The sequence below is a fragment of the Protobothrops mucrosquamatus genome, unplaced genomic scaffold (genome assembly GCF_001527695.2).
Source record: "Protobothrops mucrosquamatus isolate PMUCROS unplaced genomic scaffold, P.Mucros_1.0 scaffold598, whole genome shotgun sequence".
Classification (NCBI taxonomy): Eukaryota; Metazoa; Chordata; class Lepidosauria; order Squamata; family Viperidae; genus Protobothrops; species Protobothrops mucrosquamatus.
The window spans coordinates 160,349-187,562 of NW_015386897.1; the positions used below are offsets into that span (position 1 = coordinate 160,349).

A 27,214-nucleotide genomic window follows, 5' to 3' on the forward strand; every position below is an offset into this window, starting at 1 on the left:
GTAACAACTTTTAAAGCGCTCCATGGCAATGGACCTAGGTATTTGCAAGACCGCCTCCTACCAAACACCTCCCTTCGACCAGTCCGCTCCCACAGAGAGGGCCTCCTTAGAGTGCCGTCGGCCAGACAATGCCGGCTGGCGACCCCCAGGGGGAGAGCCTTCTCTGTGGCAGCTCCTGCCCTCTGGAATGACCTACCCCTGACCTATGTACAGTTGCGGACCTGCGCCTTTTTCGCCGAGCCCTGAAGGCCCATCTATTCCCTGCGGCCGGCCTGGCGTAATTTGGATTGTGTTTCAGTGGGGGGTTTTGTATGGGTGTGTTTTTAGAACAGGCCTATTATTCAATTCGATTTTAAAACAGAAATTATTTATTTATTCGTGGTTTTTAGTATCGCCTGTTCACCGCCCTGAGTCCCGCAAGGGAGATAGGGCGGTATATAAATTTAATAAATAAATAAATTTAATAATAATAAATAAATAATAATCTTTTCCTTGTTTTCAGGTCTCCATTCTCGTCTAAGATATCTTTGTATGTAATTACTCTTCCTAAATTTATGAATTTGGGGTGCATGAATATCTCTAATATGGATAGCCAATTGGGGATTTTTATATAATTATTTTTTTTAGTTTTTGTCCACACGCCTAATAGTGCCCATCTAATATGGTGATTCTGAAAGTACTGATGAGCCTTATATTTCCCGTCCCACATTATGGCATGCCATATTTGCATGTCATGGCCTTCTAATGCCAATAGTCTTCTGTTCTTTAAGTGTATCCATTCCTTTATCCATACCGATATTGCTGCTTGATAATATTTTTCCCAATTCGGGAGGCCGAGCCCTCCTCTTTCCTTTGCGTCCTGTAATAATTTTAATTTAATTCTCGGTTTTCTACCTTGCCAGATAAATTTGGATGTAATTCTGTTTAAATTTTCAAAAAAATCCTTGTCTAATTTAGTTGGTACACATTGGAATAAAAAGAGTAATTTGGGAAGTATATTCATCTTGATTGTCGCTATTCTCCCCATAAAGGAGAGCTGCAAGTTTTTTCATCTGTCTAAGTCTGCTATAATTTGATCTATTAATTTATCATAATTTTCTCTTTTGAGCGTAATACATCTTGCCGACAGTTGGATCCCCAAGTACCTTACTCTTTTAGATGTCTGGATATTGATTTTCTCTACTAGCTCAGTTTCTTATAAATTGGACATGTTTTTAACTAACATTTTAGTTTTTTCTTTATTGATCTTCAACCCTGCGACATCTCCATAATTTTCCAGCACCTGTAATAATCTTAGTCCAGATTCTAAGGGGTCTTCCAGAATGAAAACTAAGTCGTCTGCATAAGCCTGTAATTTAAATGTCTCTTTTCTGATTTTTAATCCTTTAATCAGCTTATCTTTTTGAATTATTCTTGTTAGTGCTTCTAAAGAAAGAATAAATACCGTTATTTTCCGGCGTATAAGACAACTTTCTAAACCCTGAAAATCTTCTCAAAAGTCAGGGGTCATCTTATACGCCCAGTCGTCTTATACGCCGGAAAATACGGTAAATGCAATCAACAAAGACCGCTTATAATGCACATTTTAGCTTTAGCGAATGGGATATAAATCAGCTTTTAAACCGTCCTACTAGTTCAAAAGATTCATAATGAAAAGTTATGAAACTGAACAAATTAAAATCTCTCTCAAAGGAAATGAAGAGGGTTTCAGGAAATGCGGACCCACTGAAGGAACTTGCATAGAGTTTCCCCAATTGGGACGGACTCTCCCAGTTGCTAAAAAGAACTTGTGAACGGATGAATTCCTCCGGGGGAAGACCGAGCAACCAGGCAAAATGAGCGCCTCGCTTCTCAGCGCCTTTCGGGCAGCGGGCAGGCGGGCGGGCGGAAAAGGCCTTGCTGCGGCTTCTGGGGCTGCGCGGGGTGGGGCAAGAGATTTCAAAGTGTAACAGAGATCAGATCCCATCCGCATTTGCACTGGGGGGGGGGCGGGGAGAAACCCTGCGGGGAAGTCTGAAGAAGCAATAGCAGACGTATCCGAATAAAGTGACCTGGGAGTTCTTGAAGGCAGACAAAAAAGTGAAAATCAAAATTAGGGCGCGTGGCAACGAGTGAGGCAACTGAAGCGTTTTGAAAACAGCAAATGCTTAAGAGCTGGAAAATAGCATTTTTGAAGGAACAAATTGGGCGTTTCGCTGGTGCCCGCTGTCTAAATGCGTCCAGTGAAGAAACCCCCGTTAAAGCTAATGTGAAAGGAACAGGCAATAGCAGGCAGGGAGCGAGCGCAACGGTTCTTAGGAGAAACTTGGGGTGGATGAATAAAAACACTGATGTGCTTGTGCGCCCTACTCGTGTAGGTGATTGAAGGTGAGAAATGCCATTTTACGAAAATATTAAAAATGTGGAAAAACGCGCGAGGTGCAATGAATGCAAAGAGAGAAACGTACGGCTGAGGGGTGCGGGTGCGTGCCCTCATAGTTTAGAAAGGAAATCCTTACTAAGTTCCTTCTTCATCCATGCCCCAGGCTGTGTAATTATATATAGTGACATGTTGCATGTTGCTCTTTCATGTGGCTGTTGTTACTGTGTAAAGGCACTATGGGATTTCATGCTTCATTGCCTTGACAGGAACATCCTTTTTATGCTGATGTTTGCAGAGTTACTAAAAAGTGCACTACTGCTCACACACAACAAAAGCAACAGCTCTCCCCCATCTCCCCCCCCTCAGCAAAAACAAGCGGTAGTTCTCTGATTAGTTTATTTTCAAAATAGCATCTTTATGTTAAAATACTTTAAGGTGTACCAAGCCTATCAAATATTTCTAAGACTAGATTTTATTGATTGTAATTAAATGATATGTCACTTTTATTTATTGTCATTTTGTGAATATAAGAATTAAGGCCTGATGCCTAAGCCTTTGATTTGGCTTTAAAATAATGGCATTGCGTATAAATAAAACATACCATATTTTCCGGCGTATAAGATGACTTTCTAAACCCTGAAAATCTTCTCAAAAGTCGGGGGTCGTCTTATACGCCCAGTCGTCTTATACGCCGGAAAATACGGTAATAGATAAGATAGTGGACAACCTTGTCTCGTACCTTTTTGTATTTGGACGCTATTTGTTAATTCTCCGTTTATGATTACTTTTGCTTCTTGTTTGGAATAGATTGCCTTAAACATGTTTATAAATTTTCCCCCAAATTCCATCTGTTTAAGTTGAGTCGACATAAAATTCCATTTGACATTATCAAACACTTTCTGAGCATCAACGAAAATCAATGCCATTTGCTTTTCGCTATGGATGGATTAGTAAATTATGTAATCAAGCAGGGGAGATGGTACATCAAAATGAAGAAAAAAATGGGTGACGTATGAATTTTATAAAAATCTTTATAAAGAGGATGAAGAGGTTATGGAGGAAAGAATATCACAATATCTTATGAAAGCGGACTTACCGAAGGTTCCAGAAGAATTCCAAAATATATTAAATAAAGATTATAACAATCAGAAAATTATAGAAGCAATTAAAAAGCAAAAAAGTAATAAAACACCTGGCCCTGATGGATTACCGTCCGAAATATATAAGAACCTCCAAAAACTTTTGGCCCCAACCCTACTGGACATATTTAATGATGTACTAAATACAGCAAAAACCCCAAACTCATGGAAAGAAGCAATCATCTCACTAATGCCTAAAGAAAACTCTGATTTGACCTGATGTCATGGTTCCGACTAATGAAACACTTCAAAGAACTTCCAGGCATTGTTTACCCTAAAAGCCTTTATTAACAGTGTAACAGATTGACGGCACTTCATGGATGGTGTATACCAGAATCTGAATTTCTCTTGCTTGCGTCTAACTTTTCTTGCTAAACCCCTCCCTTATTTTGCAGTCATAAGTCACATCTTCCAATTAGCCCGGAGGGCAAAGACTCACTTCTGTTCCTTTTCCCGGGCTTTTCTTATAAATCTCCCTTTTTCTGTCATCTGAATTAACTCTAAAAATACCAGACAGTTCTGTATATTTTGTCAAAGCAATAATATCCTATATTAACAGTGTTGACATCCCGCCCCCCTTACAAAAAGGACAGATCCTGTAATGTAAACAAAAGCATATGTTAATGACTAGTTTTCAGTTTGTTGGGGTATTTCGCATGAAAACTTTTGACGAGCCTATCAGCTTTCACCTCATTGGATTTCACCCAGGTGGCTTCAGACAACGGGTATCCCGTCCATTGTACTAGGTACTGCAATTTCCCTTTAAAAATTCTAGAGTCAAGAATACGTTTCACTTCATAGTGGATCTGTCCCGCAACTACGAAGGGTCCATCTTTTTTCTCTTTGAACAACACAGGGGCTCCCACGGTAGATTTGGCCCGTTCGATGAACCCCCTCGCTAGGTTTTTGTTCACGTATCACTGCATCTCCTCCATTTCGAGGGGGGACATAGCATACATTCTCGGCCGTGGGAGTTTGGCTCCTGGCACCAGTTCGATGGAGCAGTCATTGGGTCTGTGAGGGGGTAGGGCATCACATTCTTTTTCACTGAATGCCTCCGCCAGGTCCCGGTATTCATTGGGGATGAGTGGTTCGCCTGGCGGCGGTGAGGCAGCCATGTGCGCTCGCTCATTGGGTGGCCTAAAGTGTCCTGCAACATCGGTTGAATCAGCGGGAGGTTTAGGTCCTATCGGTAGTCTTACAGTTCTCATTCCTTTCTCCCACCAGATAAATGGCTTCCATTTGTCCAACCAGGCTAGCCCTAGGTTCACAGTCTCAGTCATTTTTGGAGCCACTAGGAAGCGAATAAACTCCCAGTGCACACCTATTTCTAGGCGTAAGGGCTCAGTTAATTGTGTGACAAGAGTCCCTCCCATCAGGGAGCCAGCCTAGGAGAAAGAGGTGGGGGTAATGCAAGGTTTTTGATTCTGGCATGATGTCATGGTTCCGACTAATGAAACACTTCAGAGAACTTCCAAGCATTGTTTAGCAGTCAAAAGTCACATCTTCCAATTAGCTCGGAGGGCAAAGATTCACTTCTGTTCCTTTTCCCGGGCTTTCCTTATAAATCTCCTCCCTTTCTCTGTCATCTGAATTAACTCTAAAAATACCAGACAGTTCTGTATATTTTGTCAAAGCAATAATATCCTATATTAACAGTGTTGACACCTGCATTAAAAACTATAGGCCCATCTCTTTACTGAACATGGATTATAAGATTTTCATGACCATAATGGCAGAAAGATTAAAAAAAATATTTAGTTGAATTTATCCATACCGACCAAAATGGCTTCTTGCCTAAAAGACAAATTAGACATAATGTTAGGATTATACTAGACATCTTAGAATATTGTGAATAGATTAATACCTTGTCGTGGCGAAGAGGCTTGCATAACTCAATGAAGCTATGAGCTATGCCGTGCAGGGCCACCCAAGATGGACAGTTCATGGCAGAGAGTTCTGACAAAATGAGATCCACTGGAGAAGGAAATGGTAACCCACTCCAGTATCTTTGCCATGAAAACTCCATGGACAGTACCAAAAGGCAAAAAGATATGACGCTGGAAGATGAGCCCCTCAGGTCGGAAGGTGTCCAATATGCTACTGGGGAAGAGCAGAGGGCTAGTACTAGTAACGCCAGAAAGAGTGAAGCGACTGGGCCAAAGCCGAAAGGACGCTCAGCTATGGATGCATCTAGTGGTGAAAGGAAAGTCCGATGCTGTAAAGATCTTTTCTTCATAGGAACCTGGAATGTAAGATCCATGAATCAAGGCAAACTGGATGTGGTCAAACAAGAGATGACAAGACTGAACATCGACATCTTAGGAATCAGCGAACTAAAATGGACAGGAATGGGTGAATTTAATTCAGAGGACCATCAGGTATACTACTGCGGGCAAGAATCCCTCAGAAGAAATGGAGTAGCCTTCATAGAATAAAAGAGTAGGAAAAGCAATACTGGGATACAATCCCCCAAATGACAGAATGATCTCAGTTCGAATCCAAGGCAAACCATTCAATATCACAGTAGTCCAAGTCTATGCCCCAACCACTGGTGCTGAAGAGGATGAAATTGACCGGTTCTATGAAGCCCTACAGCACCTTATAGAATCAACATCAAAAAATGATGTCCTTATCATGGGGGATTGGAATGCTAAAGTAGGAAGCCAAAAGATAACTGGAATAACAGGCAAGTTTGGCCTTAGAGTACAAAATGAAGCAGGGCACAGGCTTATAGAATTTTGTCAAGAGAATACGATGGTCATTGCAAACACTCTTTTCCAACAACCTAAGAGACGGCTCTACACCTGGACATAACCAGAGTCAACAGCAGGTCAGAGGAAGAACCGCTGCAGGACAGAGATGACAATTGCTCTATAGAAATTATGATTTAAATCTAGTTGGTTTAAATCAAGCCTTTTTACTAGTGATTTAAATCAAATCCATCCTGCTATTCCCCAAAGAACTGAATCTCCTATCAGCAATATTCATCTTTTTTTCCCTAGGGAAGTCTGGCATACTATTCTTCCTCTCACAGGAATGCTGGGTTGTGTCTTCTTTTTTGGAACTATTGGTGACTGCTGTTTTATAGGTGTCTACATATTTTCTTCCAGGGGGAGGCTATGCAAGCAATTGTTCAGTTCCAGAGGAGCTTCATTCTAGTGGTCTAGGGTAAATAGTAGGGGATTTTGCTCTTGGTTGTTTTCTTCTAAGAGTGACATGTTTCCACATGCCTTGTTCTTTAGGTATATATGTAGGCGTAGATTTTTTTTATAGACGCTGTTTGTTTCCTATTGTATTCGAATTGGATGTATCGGTTGTCTTCTTTTTGTTCATATAGAGGGACATTTTCTTAGAAGCTGTTTGCTCCCTATTGTGTTTAATTTCGGTGTAGTCTTGTTAGGTTGGAGATTCTTGCTTTTTTCATTGAGTTTCACAGTGATAGAGTTGTTTCTAGATCTGTTACTTTTTCTTCTAGTAATTCATATGATTTACATTTGATACATATATAGTTTGGGTCTTCTGTGCGCATAAGTTCAAACACATGACATAGTTTGCAAGTCACTATAATCTGTCCATGATTTTTTTGTTTGTTAAAAAATTAAAAATTTCCCTGTTGCAGTGTCAGTTTACAATAATTTACAAAAGTTCTTGAACCTTTGTTATCTGTCTTCAAAAATTCATCACTATCTTCCCTGTTTTAAGTATTTGTCTCTTTTTCCATGATTTTTTATTTTTTCTCTTAGATCATTAGGAATTTAAAAATTTAAAAATGTTCATAACTATTATTCCTATGATCTTTAAATTTCCTTCATAAATAAAGGATTTTATGCTGTTGTCTAAGCTTGAACCTTGCATAGATCTTTCAATTCTTATTTGACAATAAACTAAAACAATGAAATAATATGGCTTTAATAAACTGATATGGATTTGGAACAAATATTAGAATTGAAAAGCAGTAGTTAGTAAATTGAAAAATTCTGAAAAAAGCTGTTTTTTCCACAAATACATTTATTTTTTTTGTGGATATGTATAGATCTGCATGTTGTAAATTCCATGGCATTTACTCTCATTTAAATGCTTAATTTGTTTCAGGCTTCAGAAATCGCATTGTCTTTTTCTGCATAGTAAGCTAATTTTCTTTACCCAGAGTTGTAATAAATATGTGCTTTTTTAAATGTTTGTTTATGTTTAAATTTCAGAGTGTGGATTTATCAATGATGAAATATTTGTGGAATTAGTCAATGCACTTGGTCAGTACAGTGATGATGAAGATGACGATGATGACGACAACGACGATGATGATGACAATCTTGATGGCAGAAATGAAAAGCAGAAAACTGCAGAGACCAACAGAATGGGTATATTAATAAGATTTAGAGATCTTTGTAGTATGCTGTCCTGACTAAACAAGGAACGTCTGATAATCAAAATACAGGCTTTCAGTTATGTAATGTCATGAGAAATACATTATCTAAAGCTGAATGCCAACAAGCATAACCTTTTGATTATTATATTACTGATGATTAATATTTCTAAAATATTAATCATGCACAATACAATGTTATGATATAACAATACAATGTTATGATATAACAATATTGAGGGGTTAATGGCCAATAAAGATGGAGAAGCCAATATATAACAATATTGAGGGGTTAATGGTTGATCTCCAAAAGCTAACCAGGCCAGCTTGTCTAATACCTGGATGTAGTTTTTCCAAGATATATCAGCTTGGTCTGGTAAAACACATCTCAGGAAAAGGCATCCATATTGTTGCCAAGAAAACTATATAGACATCACTAGATGACACCATAACTCCATGAAAGAAATACCAAATTGAATATATTCTCTGATGGATGTGTGCAGCCAAGACAAGCTGAAATAATGGAGGAGTGGTACTCTTGTAGCCAATACAAGAACAACATAATAGCAAATCTGACTGTTACAAAAACAAAGGACAGATGGGAATAGTGCAGAAAGGGAGCTTAGCAGTAATAGTGAATTATTTAATTTGTCTAGTAGTAATCCTTGAAATTTAGTATGTGTACATGTTCCCACTTCCTGGTTAAATAAAATAATGCTAACTGTATTTAATTTAATACATTAAATTAAATTTTACTTATTAACCCACAACTTCTTCCTGGTAACTTTTTTATACAATATTTTTTTAAAGAAAAGTGTACTATTCTAAGACATCCTTCTCTAATGTTTAAGGTAGGGGAAAACAATGCTAATTTAGATTGGTTAATAAGAATAAATTAAGTCTCTAAAGAAACTCTAGTGAAACATTAAAAGAAACTTTATTTGACCTGAAAAAAATTTGGGGTTATAACAGAATAACAGAGTTGGAAGAGACATTGGTAGTCTTTTAGTCCAAACTCTCTTCAAGATTCCTATGGTGGTTTTATTAGTATTTAGTTATTATTTGACCACCAAGAGGCAGTATAGCCTAGTTTTATCTTTTTTGGGACTCCTCATGAGCATGCAACTGTTATAATTAGTATGGATTTTATGAGGTTCAGAAGTCCACTGGGAATTAAACTCTTAGTGCTTTATAAATTGCACCTAATTTTATAAGCTATAATTGCCCTGATAGTCAAGGTTGGTGGGAAAGGAGATATACAAACTGTTTATTTCTATGTTTTTTAATACATTATGCAACCTGGTGACAAAGTAATATATAAAATCCATAGTAATGTATACTGAAATAGTTTTTGGGGTGCTGAAATCTTCAGTATGAGGGCATGCATAATAACTCTTCTGTTTCTCCCGGTTGAGAGTTTAAGTAAGGAAGATGTATACCCATCATATTGTTATTGTGAGGTCTTGCTCTAAGAATCTGTTTTTAGGAAATATGTAAAAACCATAGAAATAAAGAAGCTTTCCTGCCTATTCATATTTTATCTATTTGCTAAATTTATATAAGTTCCCTTAATGCTTACCAACAGAAAAGCAAACAATAGAATAAAATTGAAATAAAATCCAGCAATAGTTAGATGGTGACAGCAATTCTTCTGCCAACTGGCACTTCCAGTTATTCCATCAGAAAAGTTCTGCTTTCATCAACTTCAGGAAGACTATGGCAGAAGGGAATAATAGAATAACAGAATTAGAAGAGACCTTAGAGGTTTTCTAGTCCAACTCCTTGCTCAAACAGGAAACCCTATACCATTTCAGACAAATCGTTTTCCAGTCTCTTCTTAAAAATCTTCAGTGTTGGAGTACCCATAACTTCTGGAGGCAAGCTGTTCCACTGTTTAATTGTTCTGTCAGGAAATTTCTACTTAGATCTAGGTTGGTTCTTTCCTTGATTGGTTTCCATCAATTGCTTCTTGTTTTGCTTTCAGATGCTTTGAAGAATAGGTTGACTCCTTTGTGGCAGCCCGTTAGATATTGGAACACTACTATCATGTCACCCCTTTTCATTAAACTAAACATACCCAATTCCTGCAACTGTTCTTCATGTTTTAGCATCCAGTCCCCTAGTCATCTTTGTTTGCTCTTCTCGGCACTCTTTCTGGAATCTCAACACCTTTTTTATATCATGGCGATTAAAATTGGATGCAATATTCCAAGTGAGGTCTTACCAAGGCATTATAAAGTGGGACTAACATTTCATGTGATCTTGATTCTCTCCCTTTATTAATGCAGCCTAGAACTGTGTTAGCTTTTTTAGAAGTTGCAGCACACTGCTGGCTCATATTTAAGTGATTACTCACTAGGACTCAAAGATCTTTTTTTACAGTTACTACTATTGAGCCAAGTACCACATATTTTATACCTGTGCATTTGGTTTTTCTTGCCTAAATGTAGAAGATTACTTTTTTCACCACTGAATTTTGTTAGATAGGGCCCAGCATTCAAGTCTGTTGATATCCTTCTGTATTTTAAACTTATCTTATGGAGAGTGGGCTATACCTGCCAGCTTGGTGTAGTCTGAAAATTTGATGATTCCCCTATCTATTTTCTCATCTAAATCATTTATAAAGATATTGGGATTAATCTAACTTTCTAGAGCAGAAACCTTCATACTTTTTCAAGCCTACGTAAGTTATTTAAAACAAAATTTTGGAGCTCTAATCAAGAGGTAAAACTATAGAAACAGAAAATTGATTGAATTCAAGCATTATTTTTTTTAAAATACTCTCATGGAAATCCATCAAATTCTCATGGAATCCTAAGGTTCCATAGAACATAGTTTTAAAGTTTTAAAGTATAGGATACAGGTGCTGTTACTAAAAACCTAATATTTCCTGTCCTCAGCCCTTCTCATTTCATGAAAATAAGGCACTATCAACAGTTTTTTATGGTACAGAAATAATGGATGTTTCAATTTTGGTCGGAGAAGACAATCCTACAGATATTTAGGTACTAAACCAAAAGGTAAAAAGCACCAAATTGCTTTTGTGTTTATTAGACATGGTTTTCTTGTTCGGTACTCCAGTGGTACCTCACAATTTAAACCATCTGTAGTCATTCTATATCCAGAATCCTCCCCCCCCCCATCTTTTCAACTTGCTCATCTTCTGCAATTGTTAAGCATCTCAGGAAAGACCATGACATAGGCATTTCTCACCCATGGAAATGGAGCTTTTTCCCTAAGTAATTAAAGCATGACCTGCTCAATTGGACTCAAACATCCAATTATATTTTTAATTCTTTTTTTCACTCTTCATTATAGTTTGATGAGTCCTATGACTAAAGTCATTCAACAAATTCTAAAAATTCTATGGCTATATTATGAAATACTACCATCAAATAAAAGAACAATAAAACCTTTGATTTCTGAATTTCACAATAGTGCACAACAAGTTTTAATACTTTTAGCCCTCTAGTCATGATATGATGGCTACTTTCATTGTTAGATAGCAGGAGGAAGAAGGGGAGGAGGAGGGCGAGGAAGCCATTGCCACCCCAGCTGGGACTGCTGCCTGGGGGGCTGCAGGAGGAAGAAGGGGAGGAGGAGGAGGAGGGCGAGGAAGCTGCCGCTGCCCCAGCCGGGACTCCGCGCTGCCCGGGCTTGCCCTCTGCCCATGGGATGTAGCCCTGGCGGGCCGCTGGGGGGGCTGGTGCCATGCTGGCCCTGGCCACGATGCTGCAGCTGCTCTGCCTGACCGGCCCCTGCCAGCCTCTCCGCTAGCCTGGCTGGCCCCCCCAGGCGCCCCTCTTGTCCCGGCACCTGCCCGAGCCGCCCGGGAGGCAGCAGGAGGAAGAAGGGGAGGAGGAGGAGGGCGAGGAAGCCGCTGCTGGACCCCAGGAGGAGGCACCCCCCGCGGGTCCGGCCGGGGCTCTTCTGCCAGTATCCAGCAACTCCAGCCAGAAGGGGCTGCTCTGGTACAGGTAAGCGGGGGGCGCCACCTGCCCCATGGCCGCATTGCGGCGGCGCTCTGCAGACTTGGAGCCCCCTCCCTCCCCCTGCCACCGACCCTCCGTCTCCAGCTATGCTGCTGGTTGGAAAATGCCTCCCCCATCCCTTTCTCTCCCCATCTTCTGCTCACCTCACATTCTTCACCAACAAGCTGACTGGGCTGGCTTTAAATCAGCTCTCCTCTCCTGCCATTGCTGCGTCTTCCTCTTCCTTCCCGGCAGCCGGGACTCCGGCGCGCCTTCCCGGCCAGTGGGGCCAACAGTCACGCCTGCTGGGGATCGCAGGGGCTGCTCTCCCTCGGGGTCATGGCTTGCGGGAGGGCTGGCCCGCTCAGCGGAGGCTCTGGTGGGCCGCTCCCAGCGGGGATCCTGGGGCTTCCCCATGTGGCTCCCCGGCCACATGCGCCTCAGACGGGGCCAGCCCAGGAAAGGGACTTCCTGGCCACGCTTCTCCCAGGGGACGGGGCACCCGGGCGCAGGGCCAATCAGGAGCCCCGCAAGGGGGCAAGTCCGCATGAGAGAGAGAGAGAGAGAGAGAGAGAGAGAGAGAGAAGGGAAGCGCAAGTGCCTCTCTCTGTCTCTCTGTCTGCAAATGGCGGAGGAGGCTCGGAGCCGCATCAGAAGGCTCAAAGAGCCACATGCGGCTCTGGAGCCGCAGTTTGCCGACCCGTGGCCTAGAGGGATTGGACTTATTTTTTTAAAAAAATTAAGATATCATACAATTTTATTTCTATAGACCTTGAAGAATAATGGCACAACATACTCCCCATGTTATAAAAATTGGATTAGATATTTACCAATTGGAAATTACCCATCTCATGCTGGTCTTAAATGAAGATGTTACATTGATAAAAAGAATCTCTAGGCTGCAGGAGTGATGATTTGACTTATATACTGCCCCATGGTCTTTACAGCACATTTTTCACATTTGATGAATCTCAGTTCAGTTGATAATGAACAAGCCAGATAGCAGTCACCTTCTGTTGATCTTAAATCTATAACTTTCTCCATGGACCTTGATAAATTGAGATTGTAGAAGAGTTTGCAAGGTGTAAACTTGGTCTTTTAGAAGAAGTGCAACCTGATCAAAAATGAGTAGAATGGTATTCATCTGGACAACCAAACTTTTACCAACATAGAATAGAGATCTTTTAGTAACACAGAACATAGAATAATAGGATTGGAAGGGACCTTGGAGATCTTCTAGTGACTAGTCTCTAACAATTGTATGTCCTCATTTTACCAACCTTGGAAGGATGGAAGACCTAAGTCCCTGATCAGATTGTTTAATTCTGACTGTGTTATGAGATGAAGCTCACCAGACATATATGGTTTAAAACTTGGATCATTGTCACTGTCTGTGCCTAGCCAGTGCATTGCTGCACCTTCGTCTATTTTGTCTAAGCTCCATTCCTCTGGTGGTTTTGGTACAGGCATATTGTCATTGTGTGTCATTGATGTCATTGCTGAAGGCAAATTGTGGTATTTAATTGATTTTTTTAACAATTTGTCATGTGTTCATTCTGTTCTTGCCATATCATTGGGACAGCAAGCAGCACTGACTTCCAAGCTTTAAGATTAACAGCATATCTTGTACAATAAATGTGAGGAGCTCAGGACTTGTTTTGATCATTAATATTACAAGCAAGTCTTTTGCTTTCTTAACAAGTCCAATCATGCTGCATCTTTGAGCCTTTAAGTGTGTATTCACCACAAATATAACAGAACCTATTACGGCTGTTCTGACATTCCAAGACATTCCTGCTATAACCAGTATCCCACAGCAAGTCTATAACTGGCTTGCTTGTTATGTAAATTACATATATCAAGACAATGTTATGCCTTGAAATAATCGCATCAAAATACATGGGAAGCTGATATCATCAAAATGAGTGGCATCTGTGCATGTGAGCTGCTTTTTGTAGCCTTTCCAGGCAGCATCCATCCAGCATCCATCCAGCCTAAGCATGTGTAGGCATGCCCAAACTGTATATTTCACAAATGTTATACAGAATGCCCTGAGCGCTTGCCTGGACATGCACGAGCTACACAAAGCATCTTTTAATGTAAGTGAAAATTAGTAAAAAAAGTATATATAAAAAGAAATTGCAAAAATAGGTTCCCATAAAACAGGAATGTGATAGGTTAACTTACAGGCTATTTTCATGATTAGCCACCAAAAATCTATAAGATACACCAAGGATGTCAAACTGCCGGCCTGTGGGTCGGACGCGTCACGCGGAAGCTGCACCCACCCCGTGGCAGGCAATGGCAAAACTGCCCGATACATTGTGCGATGTCACGTGATGTTGCAAGTTTGACATGTCTGAGATAAACCAAAAGTATTATCTGCTGGGTTCCTCAGCCCAACAATGCTGTTGCTATGTGGCAACATCCTGATTGTGGCATGTGGAACCTACTACTGCCTTTTCTGGATTCCCAGGTAAAGAAGATGCTGTCAGTCTCTATTCCTGACACCCCTTATTCTCTGTTGGATCAAGTAGCGTGGCCATTTTCCACTTCTTCCCATTAACCTTTTCTTTTGCCAGCCACAGCAAGATCATAATAAAATCTTGCAATCAGTTCTTGCAGCAGATAATCCAGCTAAAGCGTCAGTTATGTTCTATATAGGGCTCCATGCTCCTGGTTCCAGTCCTAACAGTCACTCTAATGACAGTAGTGGCTCACTGCAACTTGGAGAAACATTGCTGCTCACATAAGCTCTGCAGGGGTCAGTCAATCAACACAGTGATCACAACCTGAAGCTACACATATGGAAAAGAGACCTTCATTTTCCTCTGGAATGGAAGCATTCTAATAAATCAGATTCTTCTAAGTCTCTTCTCTTCCAATTACTTAAAAAAAGTCTGACTTAATATTTCAATGAGCTGAAATAAAATTTTCTAGTCTCTTCTGAACCTTAACTGCTTTAACTGTTTACTGCCACTTGCTTTTTTCCTTTCCTTTTTGTCCTCTTACTTTTTCAATTAAAGCAGCACACATATATGTACAATAGTCCAATACAAAAGATAAAAGCAATAAAAATTCAAACAATAAAATCATTTCCTTTTAAACGCATATCTAAGATGTATCCACAGATTTTTCTTTCTTCTATATAGAGAAAGAGAGTCATCCACCTCGGAAGTTTCCTTCTGATAAGATATTCGAAGCCATTTCTTCAATGTTTCCTGATAAGGGTACAGCAGAAGAATTGAAAGAAAAGTAAGATGTTATTAAATTATATAAAACAGAATCTCCATTTCTGGAGAAATGATGTAATACAATCATAGCAAATTGTAGGATGTGGTGAAACTTAACAAAACTGTTTAAATTAGGTTGCTAAATTTGTAGACTTAGATTGGAATTCCAAATTATCATAACCTATTAATATTGATCAAATGTTTGAAAAGCATACTATTTGACTTTGTGAAAATGATTACATTTTGAATATGTTGTTTGGGTCTCTAACTCATTTTAAAATCAAGAACAAATTAGTGTAGTGATTAAGGTTTTAGATTAAAACTTTTAAGTATAATTTTAGCCATCAAACTCACTGGGTGATTTAAAAGTAAACCCTCTCTTTTAACCTAATATATATCATGAGATTGCTGTTGGTATAAAATGTAAATACCCATGGAAGCTAATTTTAACTCTTGGTGGGCTGTAAGTCCAAGGAATGCATAATAAATGTTCTCTGTACTGTTATTAATAGGAAATGATAATGTCCAATACCGACATATTATCAAGATAACATCTTCCTTTTTTAGTATAACATCACAGATTGATGAAGGTTTACTTTTGCAGTGTGCTCCAAAAAGTATTGGTTTATCTAGTTTACAATGTTTAAAATTGGCTTCTTGCTGAATTTAGTGTGTTTACTTAATTGAAATACTTTGTATTTCTTTGAAGTACCATAAAATCCATTTTTAAATCATGTAAAATAATAGTGTTTACTTTTTCTATAGATACAAAGAACTTACTGAACAACAACTTCCAGGAGCTCTTCCTCCTGAGTGCACACCAAACATAGATGGACCAAATGCCAAATCTGTTCAGAGGGAGCAGAGTCTACACTCTTTTCACACTCTTTTTTGTAGACGGTGTTTCAAATATGATTGTTTCTTACATCGTAAGTGAAAAGTAATTTTAAATATTTTTATTATCAGGAAAAATGATTGAAATATTCCATTCTTGTTGGTTTACTCCTGTTACATGCATAAGCACTAGAGAGTCCAAATAAGTGATTTTTTTTTTACTTTCATACTCTTTGTTCTTTGATCTGTATAGCAAGTAGAATGACTTTATTATAATCAGTGTAATTTTTCAATAATTTTATTTTTCTATATATGAAATGTGTATGATCATTTAGTCCTTTTGCTGAAATCAATTTCCCTTCTTTTGTTTTGGGGCAAGGCATTTTGGCATTTACTCAATATGTAATACTTACCTGAAAGATACTATGAAATCATGTTTCAACGTGCTAGTTATAAATTATTTGATAAGACTATGATTTAAGAATACTTTATTTTTGTGTGCTGCTTGTAAGTAAAAAAGCCAGCAACATTATGAGGGATCAAAGACCATACATCTGAAGAATACCAGGTTAAGAAAGTTTAAACAAAAACAAAATTGACTCAGAAGAACTACACTAATCAACTACACATTGTATATTAGTGTAGTTCTGAGTCAACATTGTGTAGTTGATTAGCTGTGTCCTGTAATCACAGTTGCCAATGTATATCTTTAGCAACTTGGAACTGGATTAAAAAGAAAGACACAATTGAGTGTCATCTGCATGACACTGTATTTCCAAGTTACAAAGTACAAGATTTTTTAATGAGCATGGAAGTTGACTAGTTCTCCAGCAATATTTTTTTTAAAATTTACCTTCCAGAAAGGAATGAAATAATCTGAAAACATATATCACTATTCCAAAAAGGCAGTCTGGAAAGATAATAGTTTTGATGTTGAAATCTTAATATCACCTCCAAACTATTTTAATTGATTTCTCAATTAATAATTGTAAAAAAAGTTGGACATTTAATGCTATCCTCTGATAAGGTAGACAAGGATTATTTGTGCAAAGTATAGTACAACTATTAAACAGAATTATCATACAATTACATACAATAAAGTCATACTGGAGGCATTCCAGTATGCCATTCAGGAGGTGCCTGAAATTCACAATCATTTCATTGTATTATTTCAGTATTGTTAAATAGTTTATCATGAGCATTGATGATTTATTACATTAAGTTTCATGTTGCTGAGAAGAAGAATAAGTGAAGGCTTATTCTTAGACAAACTTACCAGATTTATTTATTTCTTTCAAAATGCTCTGCAGCATTCCATGCGACTCCTAACACTTACAAACGGAAAAATACAGAAACTGCAATAGATAATAAGCCTTGTGGACCTCATTGTTATCAACATCTGGTAAGATTATTTTATTTTCTTAGCTTTATTTTTAAAAATTCTTTGAACTGAAGGAAAATAGATATAGGTAATCCCCGAGTTATAAGCATTCACTTAACGCTCATTCGAAGTTACGCGATAAAGTGCCCCCTAGTGATTACAAGCAAGTCCCAAAATTACAAATATTGTAGCACCACGGCAGTTGTTCGCCCTTACGAGCGACTGCAGAGGCTTTGCAACATTCACTGTGGTTATTCCCTGCCTCCTCACCCCCGCACTGGGTCTCCCTAGGCAGTAGGCCTTCAATACTCACCCTGCGAAGATCGAGATCCTTTGCTTTCTTGGCTACTCCAGGTCTTCAGTGCTTTCGCAGAGAATGGAGGCCTAAAGTAACTCAAGGTCACATGAAATCAGTGGGGCGAGATCTCATGCTATTGATCTCGCGTGATCTCATGATACTTTAGACCTCTGTTCTCTGCAACAGAGAACAGAACCAAAGCCGGGGGATGCTTTTCAGGCCTGAATCTGAGGCCTGGGGACACTTCTGTGGCTCTCCGGTGGCCCAATCCAGGCACTTGAGGCCTTTTCCAGGCTGCTGCCGCCCAGACCTGACGCTGGGATGCCGCGGAAGAGGAACCACATCAGAGAGGAGATGGATCTTTTCAAGGTGAGTCCTGCGCGGCAGGAAGGGAGGGGGAAGCATGAGGTATCTTAGTGGGTTGGGGAGGCCTTGGAGGCCTAGTTCCATCACTAAGCCCTTCATGGTCTTCCCCACCCTGAGATACCTCATGTTCACTCAATGAGTCCTGTGCGTCTTAACGAGCAAGGGAGTGATCTCGTTTGAGGTACGAGATTCACTCCCATGAGTTTTTGAGTTACGAGTGGAATGATCAGGCTCCATTACACTTGTAACTTGAGGACTACCTGTATGTATAAATTTCTGTTCCAAGAAAAAAAGTTCAGTGAGATTAGTAGTTTGTTAAATATCAAAATTATATGTAGAATATATTAACTTTTACTCAGAGCTGTACAATTTGTGGTCCAGGACTACATGCAATCTCCAAAAGCCATGAGTATGCTTTCAAAATGCTTCCAAAAATTGTCAATATTGTAATTTCTAATGTGAGAAGGAGAAATTTGTGATCTACTCAGAAAATAATATTAACTATACTTACTTTATAATTTTGATTCTGCTTAAATTAAATTAAATTATTTCAAATTAAGTTTATGTTTTGGCTGGCTGGGCTGTTCCTCCTTACAATCATACCAGAATTTTCCCTCTTTTTCTGTAATGGTAAGTGGGCATGACTTTGGGAGATGAGGAATTGGAAGATGTTTTCAGACTTGTTAATGTAGCTTTACAATAAAATAGTATTAGCTTATTTGTTTGTATTTCCTGACTGATGTACCCGAGAGGGGTGACATCAGTTTTGCAAGTCTGGAAATACACATCTCCCACTGTCTGCTATACTGTATAATCTGACAACATTGGGCATGGGATCCCTTCTGAGCATATTTCTCCAGAAATACAATAAATATATTATTTATCATAATTATCCAAAAATTTCTGCCAGATTTTTCTGTAAATAAGTAAATCAGATTATTTTGAAAGCTGCTTCTGTGATAGTGTCACTTGTTTTCAGTTCTAGCTTTTCATGTTATTGTTGTTTTTGTCATTTCATTGTCTATAGTCTAGTTGATTATTTTTACAAAGTGGTGAACCTCTGAGGCTCTCCTTCCCATATTCATACACTCCTCAAAACCTGATTTGCTATGTCAGAGCTGAATATAGCTCCTTCTACAACAGGCCCTTGCCCACTGCTTTATAGATGAAAGCACCCTGTATGATTGCAAGTCCTGCATTTTCACTTCACTGTCTTTTGACTTCTTCCTGGAAGCCAAAACACTGGAGCCAGGTCACTCTCATCTCTCTGAAAGTAGGATGGAGCTAGTAGATAAGGAAAGGGGTGAAGGGTGTATTTTTTTAAACCTTTCAGTTTGTGCCCAGAAGTCTTATATCAAAAGGAATCTCACTGCAATCATGTCTCCTCTGATGAAACACATCCAGGGTACTTGTCAATTTTCCTATACACAATATGACCACTGAGTTTTATTATTTCCATTGCTTGTATATTGAGCCACACGCAGTCCAGATGGATGTTTCATAAATCAGCCTGTGGAGCCTCCTACAATTTCCCACTTGCCTTCCTCCCATAGATTCTCTTCATTTCTGTTCAGATTACATATATCTGTGATTTCTACTCCTGTCTATAGTTGGAGGGTATTCCTTCCCTTTTCCTTTCTTGCATCAATTATTGTGGTCTTGGATTCATGTCTTGAGCTGTTTCTCTTCCGACTGGGGTAGAACAGCATTTAAAGATCTTTTTCAATTTTATACACTCAATTTCTTTCACAAACTGGAGACACGAGTGAGGGCAGTAGGCCCACTCCCAGCTCTGGGCCACAGCAACTTTATCTGTTTGGGAAATACTCTTTAATCCAGGGGTCCCCAACCTATGGTCCATGGCCCCGCTGCATGCCAGCAACTGGTCCACACAAACAAGCAAAACCCCATCTGCAGGATGCAGGCAGCACACAAAACCACACACATCTCTTCATGGAACCGGTTCCTGATGCTCAAAAGGTTGGGGACCTCTGCTTTAAATCAATCACAGGTCTGCCTAACCACCCCTATATACTTCCCTCCCTGCCCTAGTACCAACGTAGACAACTTCACTCATTAAGAAAATAGGGAAAAGGGAGTTTGAACAGAGCCTCAGGAGTCAGTCTATTCAACACAGAAGGGTCACACTCATTCCTCCAAAGCCAAATTCTGCCTTGCTTTCTGGACATCTCTAGTCATTGTCAGTTGAGCTTGCAACAGGACTAGGGATGACTGAGAATTGGAATGGAAGGATCCTATACATTAAACAAACCTCCATAGCCAAAATTGATTTTACCCATAGACCATTGCATTACACACCTAAATAATGCCCTTATGTGGCAGTAGGAAGAGGTGGGGGATCAATCCCACAGCACTCATCCTTTGTTGTCCCTGGTCACACCTTGAAGTTTGTGAATCCCACATCTGATACCAGTTTCAGAATTAGGCGCAGAACCCAAAAAAATCAATATTCGAGGCCCACTGCAATTATTTATTCAATGTACAATGGAGGAATTTTCCTCCAGAAAATAGTGGGAAGGATTTCTACAGACAAAAGGATGCACTCATATCTGTACATTTCAGGAAAAGAAGGGAAAATGATAATCATACATAATGCATAGGTAACAGATGATGTAAGCATAAATATTCATAATTAGCAAGCCTCAAGTTACTTCCCCAGCCAGCTACTGTTACTATCCTCAAAAAAGAGTTATTGTCTTAATAAAGAGAAACATACCAATTGAATTGCCCTAGCAGTTTTGACAAAATTTACTGAGAAACAAGGGCATCAAGGTTGCCTCATTCATTCTTTCTATATTCCTATCTTACACGCTCCCACTCTTCCAGTTACTCAAGGCTCCTCACATTATGCATGTGGGTTGTGCCCTTTTGTACCCGACTGTTCCCTAGGCAGTATCTTTCCTCCCCATCTTCCTAAGTCATTACCACATACCATTTTTTTGTATATAAGTTTTTTTATTCATTTTTTCCATACATACAATAGTAATTTTTCAACCAACGTGCTGTCTGAGTTTATATGCTAATACATATTTACTTTCTAATCCTTTCTTCTTTCTTTCAGCCAGTGATAAAATAATTTCCAGGTTTGATAATAGTCTTGTTTCTTCTTTTTCTTTCAGTCTCATAGTCAATCTGTCCATCTCTGCACATTTTAATATTTTTTTTAATTATTTCTTCATCTGAGGTACTCCTTCATTTTTCCAATGTTGCGCAAATATAATTCTTGCCGCTGTTGTGACACGCAAAGTCAAGTATAAGCTTTGTTTATTATCTTTTCTGGCATTATACCTAATACAAAAAGTTCAGGTTTAAAATCAACATGTTCTCCTAACATCTGTATGTACCAAACATGATAATACGTGCCTGACTTATGTTTACATTTCCAACATCTATCTGACATATTTTTAAACATTTTTGCTAATCTTGCTGGTGGCAAGTGCCATCTGTAAAACATTTTGTATAAGTTTTCTTTATAGGAAGTTGACATTGTCAATTTATAGTTTCTTTCCCATAAATTTTGCCATTTTTCTAATTCTATATTATAACTGAAATTTTTTGCCCATCTTATTGTTTCTTTGACTTGTTTACTTTCCATTTCTAAAGTTAATAAAAAATTATACATTTTCTTAATTAATTTTTCATCTGAAATCAACAATGTCTTATCAAACACAGTTTGTTCCTTATAAAATCCATACATTTTAACATCTCTATCATATTTAGTTTGATTTGTAAATGTGTCCACCATGTTAGGTTAATACCCTGATTTTCCATTTCTTGTTTAGATTTTAAATTTCCTTCAAAGTTTAGAATATCTCTATATATCCAGATTTTTTCAAAGTCCACTAATTTGGGTGTACAAATGCTTCCATTGTTGACAACCACCCTGGAATTTTAAAATATATTTTACTTTTTATTTTTCCCCATGTTGTTAACAGTGCATTTCTTATATAATGATTTTGGAAATATTTATGAACTCTATTTTTCCCATACCATAAGAAAGCATGCCACCCCAATTGTAAATCATGCCCCTCCAGATATAACAACCTTTTGTTTTTAAGAATTATCCATTCTTTTACCTATGTTAATACAGATGCTTGATAATGTAGAACCCACTCCAGTAGGCCAAATCCTCCATTTTCCTTGGCATCTTGTAACAATTTCCACTTAATTCTAGCTTTCTTTCCTTACCAAATAAATTTCAAAATTAGTGAGTTCAAATCTTCAAAAAAAAATTATCCAATTTTATAGATATTGTTTGAAATAGAAATAAGATATTCGGTAGTAAATTCATTTTCATTGTGGCGATTCTTCCTAATATTGACAGTTGTAAGTTTTTCCATTTTTCCAAATCCAGTTTTATTTGGGTCAATAATTTTGTGTAATTATTTTCTTTTATCGTTGAACATCTTGCCGTTAACTGTATCCCCAGATATTTAACCTTTTTAACTATCTGCAATTCTGTCTTTTCTGATATTTGGTTTTTTTTGCTTATCTGTAAGGTTTTAAACTATTACTTTAGTTTTTTCTTTATTTATTTTCAGTCCTGCCATTTCTACATACTGTTCTATCTTTCCCAATAGTTTAGGAATCATCTCCAAAGGTTTTTCTAAAATAAACACCAAATCATCAACAAATGCTTGTAATTTGTATATTTCACCTTTTATTTCTAATCCTTTAATTTCTATATCTTGTCTAATATTTCTATTCAAAACTTCCAAAGTGAAAATGAATAACAGCGGAGATAGTGGACATCCTTGCCTTGTGCCTTTCCATATCTCAAAGTTCTCCGTATAGTCTCCATTCACAATCACTTTTGCTGTTTGTTTATTGTATATCGATTTTATCATATTTATAAAATTCTGTCCAAAGTTCATTATTTGTAATTGTTGAATCATAAATTGCCAGAAAACATTATCAAATGCCTTTTGGGCATCCAGAAATACTAATACCATTTGTTTTCCTGGATGCAATTCATAGTATTCTAATACATCCATTATCACTCTTAAGATTGTTTTTAATTTGTCTCTTGGTAAAAAACCATTTTGATCTGAATGTATAAATTCAGTTAAGTATCGTTTCAATCTCTCTCCATTATTGAAGTAAAGATTTTATAATCCACATTCAGTAACGATATTGGTCTGTAATTCTTTATCTGTGTAAAATCTGTATCTTCTTTTGGTATTAAAGTGATATTTGCTTCTATCCACGTGTTTGGAAGTTTAGCCTCCAACAAGAGTTCATTGCAAAAGTTTTTCAACGGTTCACTTAGTGCAGGGCTTTTCAACCAGTAGTACGTGTACCACCTGTGGTACATTGGCACCTGGCAGGTGGTACGCGACCATCCTAGAAAAGTGGTAGCGGGGGAGGGGAATGAGCTGAACTGGTGGCAACACCGCAAGCCTGAGCGAGAGATGGCTGGAGCTGCAGGGCTGTCAGGGATCAACGGAAGCGCCAGAATCAGCTCCAGGCTCCAGCTGGAGCTTGGCGCTGATCCTGGTGCTTCTGCTGACCCCTGAAGAAGCACCAAATAGCTGGAAAGCAGCACTGATCCTGGCACTTCTGCTGAGCCCAGAAGAAGCACTGATCAGCTGGAATGTTGCAGCATCTCCAGGGTCTTGTGATTTACATTCAGATGCTTGGCAACTGATTTATATTTATGACAGTCACAGTGTCCCACAGTCATGTGAAGTGACCAAAACCTGCTGCAACCACCCAGCAGACGGGGGGAATAAAAACCAAACCCCACACACCCACCCCCGCTGCCAATCCTCAACAGAAATGTTCACAACAATGAAAACCTTGGACAGGAGGAAGAGCGCCGCCGGGCGCTGTCTTGCTCGGCTGTGGCTTGGGGGGCACTTTTTTCAGTGCCATTGTAACTTCGAACAGTCACTAGGCGAACTGTTGTAAGTCAAGGACTACCTGTAGTTTATTACTTTTTTCCTTTTTTTTGGTCATTAAGTTTTTGACACCTTGCTAGGCGACTGGTGGTACTCGGATGTTGCCATATCCTAAAAGTGGTACAATGGGTGAAAAGGTTGAAAAGCCCTGACTTAGTGTATCTCTCCCTGAGATATTGGATTTAGCCTAAAGAAGTTGGCTCCTTTTACAGTTTGGATTTTAGCCTAAGATAGTTGGCTGGAAGAATGAGTACATCAAACCTTACTAGACTTATGAAAAAGACCACCTCTGCACCCTCTGTCCTAGTCCAACAACCCAGGGAACTATCGAAACAATGCTGCAGCGTGAGAAAATAAGCACCGCACAAAATGAGATGTAATCCACACTAAAATTGATTCAAGAATCAATGCAAAAAAATAATGAAGAGACAAAAAGTAAATTTGATAAATTAAGCAAAGAAATCTTGGATATAAAGTCACAATTTGAAGTTCACCATCAAATGATGCTTAAAAATGAACAAAGAATTCAGAAAGTGGAAAATAAAACAGAAGATATTGATTAAAAACTGGAAATACTACTGCAAGAAAATGAGAAAGAAAACAATAAACAAATTAGTAGATGAAAAAGGTGGTCTACAATTTAAAAATGAAATAAAAAAGATAATTAAAGAGTACTACAAGAAACTTTATGATATAGAAGACATCCAAGAGAGAGAATGATTCAAAAATTCCAGAAACTTATAAGACTATGTTAGAGGAAAAAATAACAATGATGGAAATAACAGAGGCCATAAGAAGACAAAAAAATGAAAAAACACCAGGGCCAGATGGATTACCGGCAGAGTTATACAAAACCCTACAAGATACATTACCATGTACCATTATACTTTCATTTTTTTGGCTGCCCCTGCTGATAACCTACAAGACAACTAGATTTCTCCAAACATCCACAAGCTTTCTCTCTCTACCTCTCCCGTAATCCTTGTCAGTGCCTCAGTACAAAATAATCCAATTTTCTTATATACACAGACCAAAATTCCAAAAATAGAAGTGTTAGGATCACTCAAGTTCAGATGTTCCATCTATGGACTGTTAATGGATCAAACATTTTACATATCCCCCCTGGAAAGTTACTTCTTGTTCTAAATAACAAGAGTTATTATCAGAGTTCCAACTGGGGGGGAGGAGCCAAGATGGTGGACAGGCAGCAAAGGCTGTAAAGAACTCCTCCAAAAGTAAAAGCTTTATTTTATTTTATTTTTAATTTAACTTTTTAACTCTTTTTAACACTACATTTTAACCTATTTTTAACCCATTTTTAAATCTGGTTTAACCCTTATTTGACTTTTTATAATAGTCAAATACTTTTTATAAAGGATATATACTGGAGAGACTACCATTGTTTTACCTACATTTTAACAATTCTACAAGCCAGGATTACCAAGAATGGGGAAAAGGAGAAAGTGACAGCGTGTTCATTCGGCAGCACAGAGTTCTTCCAAGCCACTGAAGCAGCAAATTGACAGTTTGCTCCAGTAAGTAACTCATCTGTATGTGACTCATTGGAGTGTGATTTACAAACTGAACTTGAAAGCAAACAGCATATAGAACTTCCTTTTATTCTCACAGAAAGTAGCTCTCTGCCTGGAATTCAGCACCTGCTTTTCCTGCACAGGATGGGATAGTAACAAACTTAGTAAGAGAGAATGAAACAGATCTCCTTTCCAGACAATATTTGCTCACAGATCAAACCGTAAATTCAATCTACGAACTTTTATCAATTGTCACAAATAAGATTGACTGCTTGAAAGAGTCTTTTGGAAAGTTTATCAGCAGTCAAACAAACATTGCAGAAGGACCCAGGAGGACACATAATGATAGACATGGGATGGCTAATACAGAAATGGAAACTAGAATAGGCCCCTCTCCCACTTCTATAAACGAGAGAGGAAAGAATATCCACAAAGAAAAGAACACTCAGTCAGATAGTTCTAAAGGTGACCATTATAACCTCAGTTTACAGACCAACCAGGTTACCTTGCAAATCTACGACAACAGAAGGAATAGAGGATGTTGGAATGGTAGAAAAGCTGTTAGGCAATCTCTGAGCCAGCTGCTCTGCTGCGAGTATACTCAGATTGATTGATTGCATGCAGAGTGGTTGCCGGCAAGGGGGCAATGTATGTGAATTTTGTTGTCCTTCAAGCAGTCCATAATTCCCTCAATGCTTTTTATAATGAAGTACTTCCTGGGCAGCTTTTCAATATTTCCAATATGTGTCTTCTGCTCAGGGAACCTGCACCCACTCCTGGTTCAGTCTCTCCATGAAGGAACTATTGCTTTAAATCCAAGTGGCAACAGACCTCATACTGATAAATTTGAAGCAGGGGCAGCTGAATCGATCTTGAGAAAACAGAAGTGATTCACAAACAGAGTTTCCCACAGTCACTGATTCTGCTGAGGGCGTGCCAGAAGAAATGTTGTATTGTATTGTATTTTATTAACGATGTATTGCCAGAACCTGAGCAAGTTCTGGCAATACACAGAGACTGGACGTTTAAAAGAAGCATTGACAACAACTACTCAATCTAATGCATCAAATAACAATTATTATAACTATTCTCCAACAAGTGCCCCTGTGGAGAACCTGAACTAACTATATGAAGGCCAGTGCAAGAAAAACACTTTAAACATCATGTCATGGAATGTAGCTGGGCGGTATCGATTTAGAAGCCTTAATCACTCTGTTCCTCTGAAAGGTAAGGATATTATATTGGTGAAAGAGACTTGGACTGTTGATGATCTCCTGCTTAATGGCTATTATTCATATAAGCTGGAAGCAAGGCCAGGCAGAGGCCCAGGGAGACTGAAAGGAGGGCTGGATATATTTATTTCTACCAACTTGAGAGCAGAGTCCACACTTATTACCCCTTTAAACCATGGCCCTTTTCCTCAAGTTAGACTCAGTCCTGCTTTTGATAATTAATGTTTATCTCCCTCCTTCACTAAGAAAAGCTGAAACCACTGCTGTATGGCTGGAGTTGGAACACTACGTTAATAATCAACTCATGGAATACCCAAATGCCAGGGTCCTACTGGGGAGAGACTTTAATGCCAGATTGGGACCAGATGATTATACATTATCCCGCTCCGAATCCGATCGGAAATTGGTAAAGTCCCATTTGAGGACTTACCTAGTAGCGATAAGAGCGGCGAAACGCAACTATTTCTCCGCTCTTATCGCGTCTGCAGGTAACCGATCTGCCGCCCTGTTTAGGGTGTCCCGCTCCCTCCTTCATCAGAGGGTCCGGGATGTCCCTTTGCAGGGTCGGGCAGAGGAATT

The 27,214-nt window shown here is 38.7% G+C and overlaps 1 protein-coding gene across 3 annotated transcripts in view; it reads left to right on the plus strand.

The window, feature by feature from the left end:
• Positions 1–27,214, plus strand: part of EZH2 (enhancer of zeste 2 polycomb repressive complex 2 subunit) — a 129,745-nt gene that overhangs the window by 72,718 nt on the left and 29,813 nt on the right. For all 3 annotated transcript variants that reach the window (XM_015817503.1, XM_015817501.1, XM_015817502.1), the window contains exons 6-9: positions 7,704–7,862; positions 14,991–15,093; positions 15,837–16,000; positions 17,216–17,307. In XM_015817503.1, coding sequence (XP_015672989.1) covers positions 7,704–7,862; positions 14,991–15,093; positions 15,837–16,000; positions 17,216–17,307 — 518 coding nt within the window. The remainder of the gene's footprint in view (positions 1–7,703; positions 7,863–14,990; positions 15,094–15,836; positions 16,001–17,215; positions 17,308–27,214) is intronic.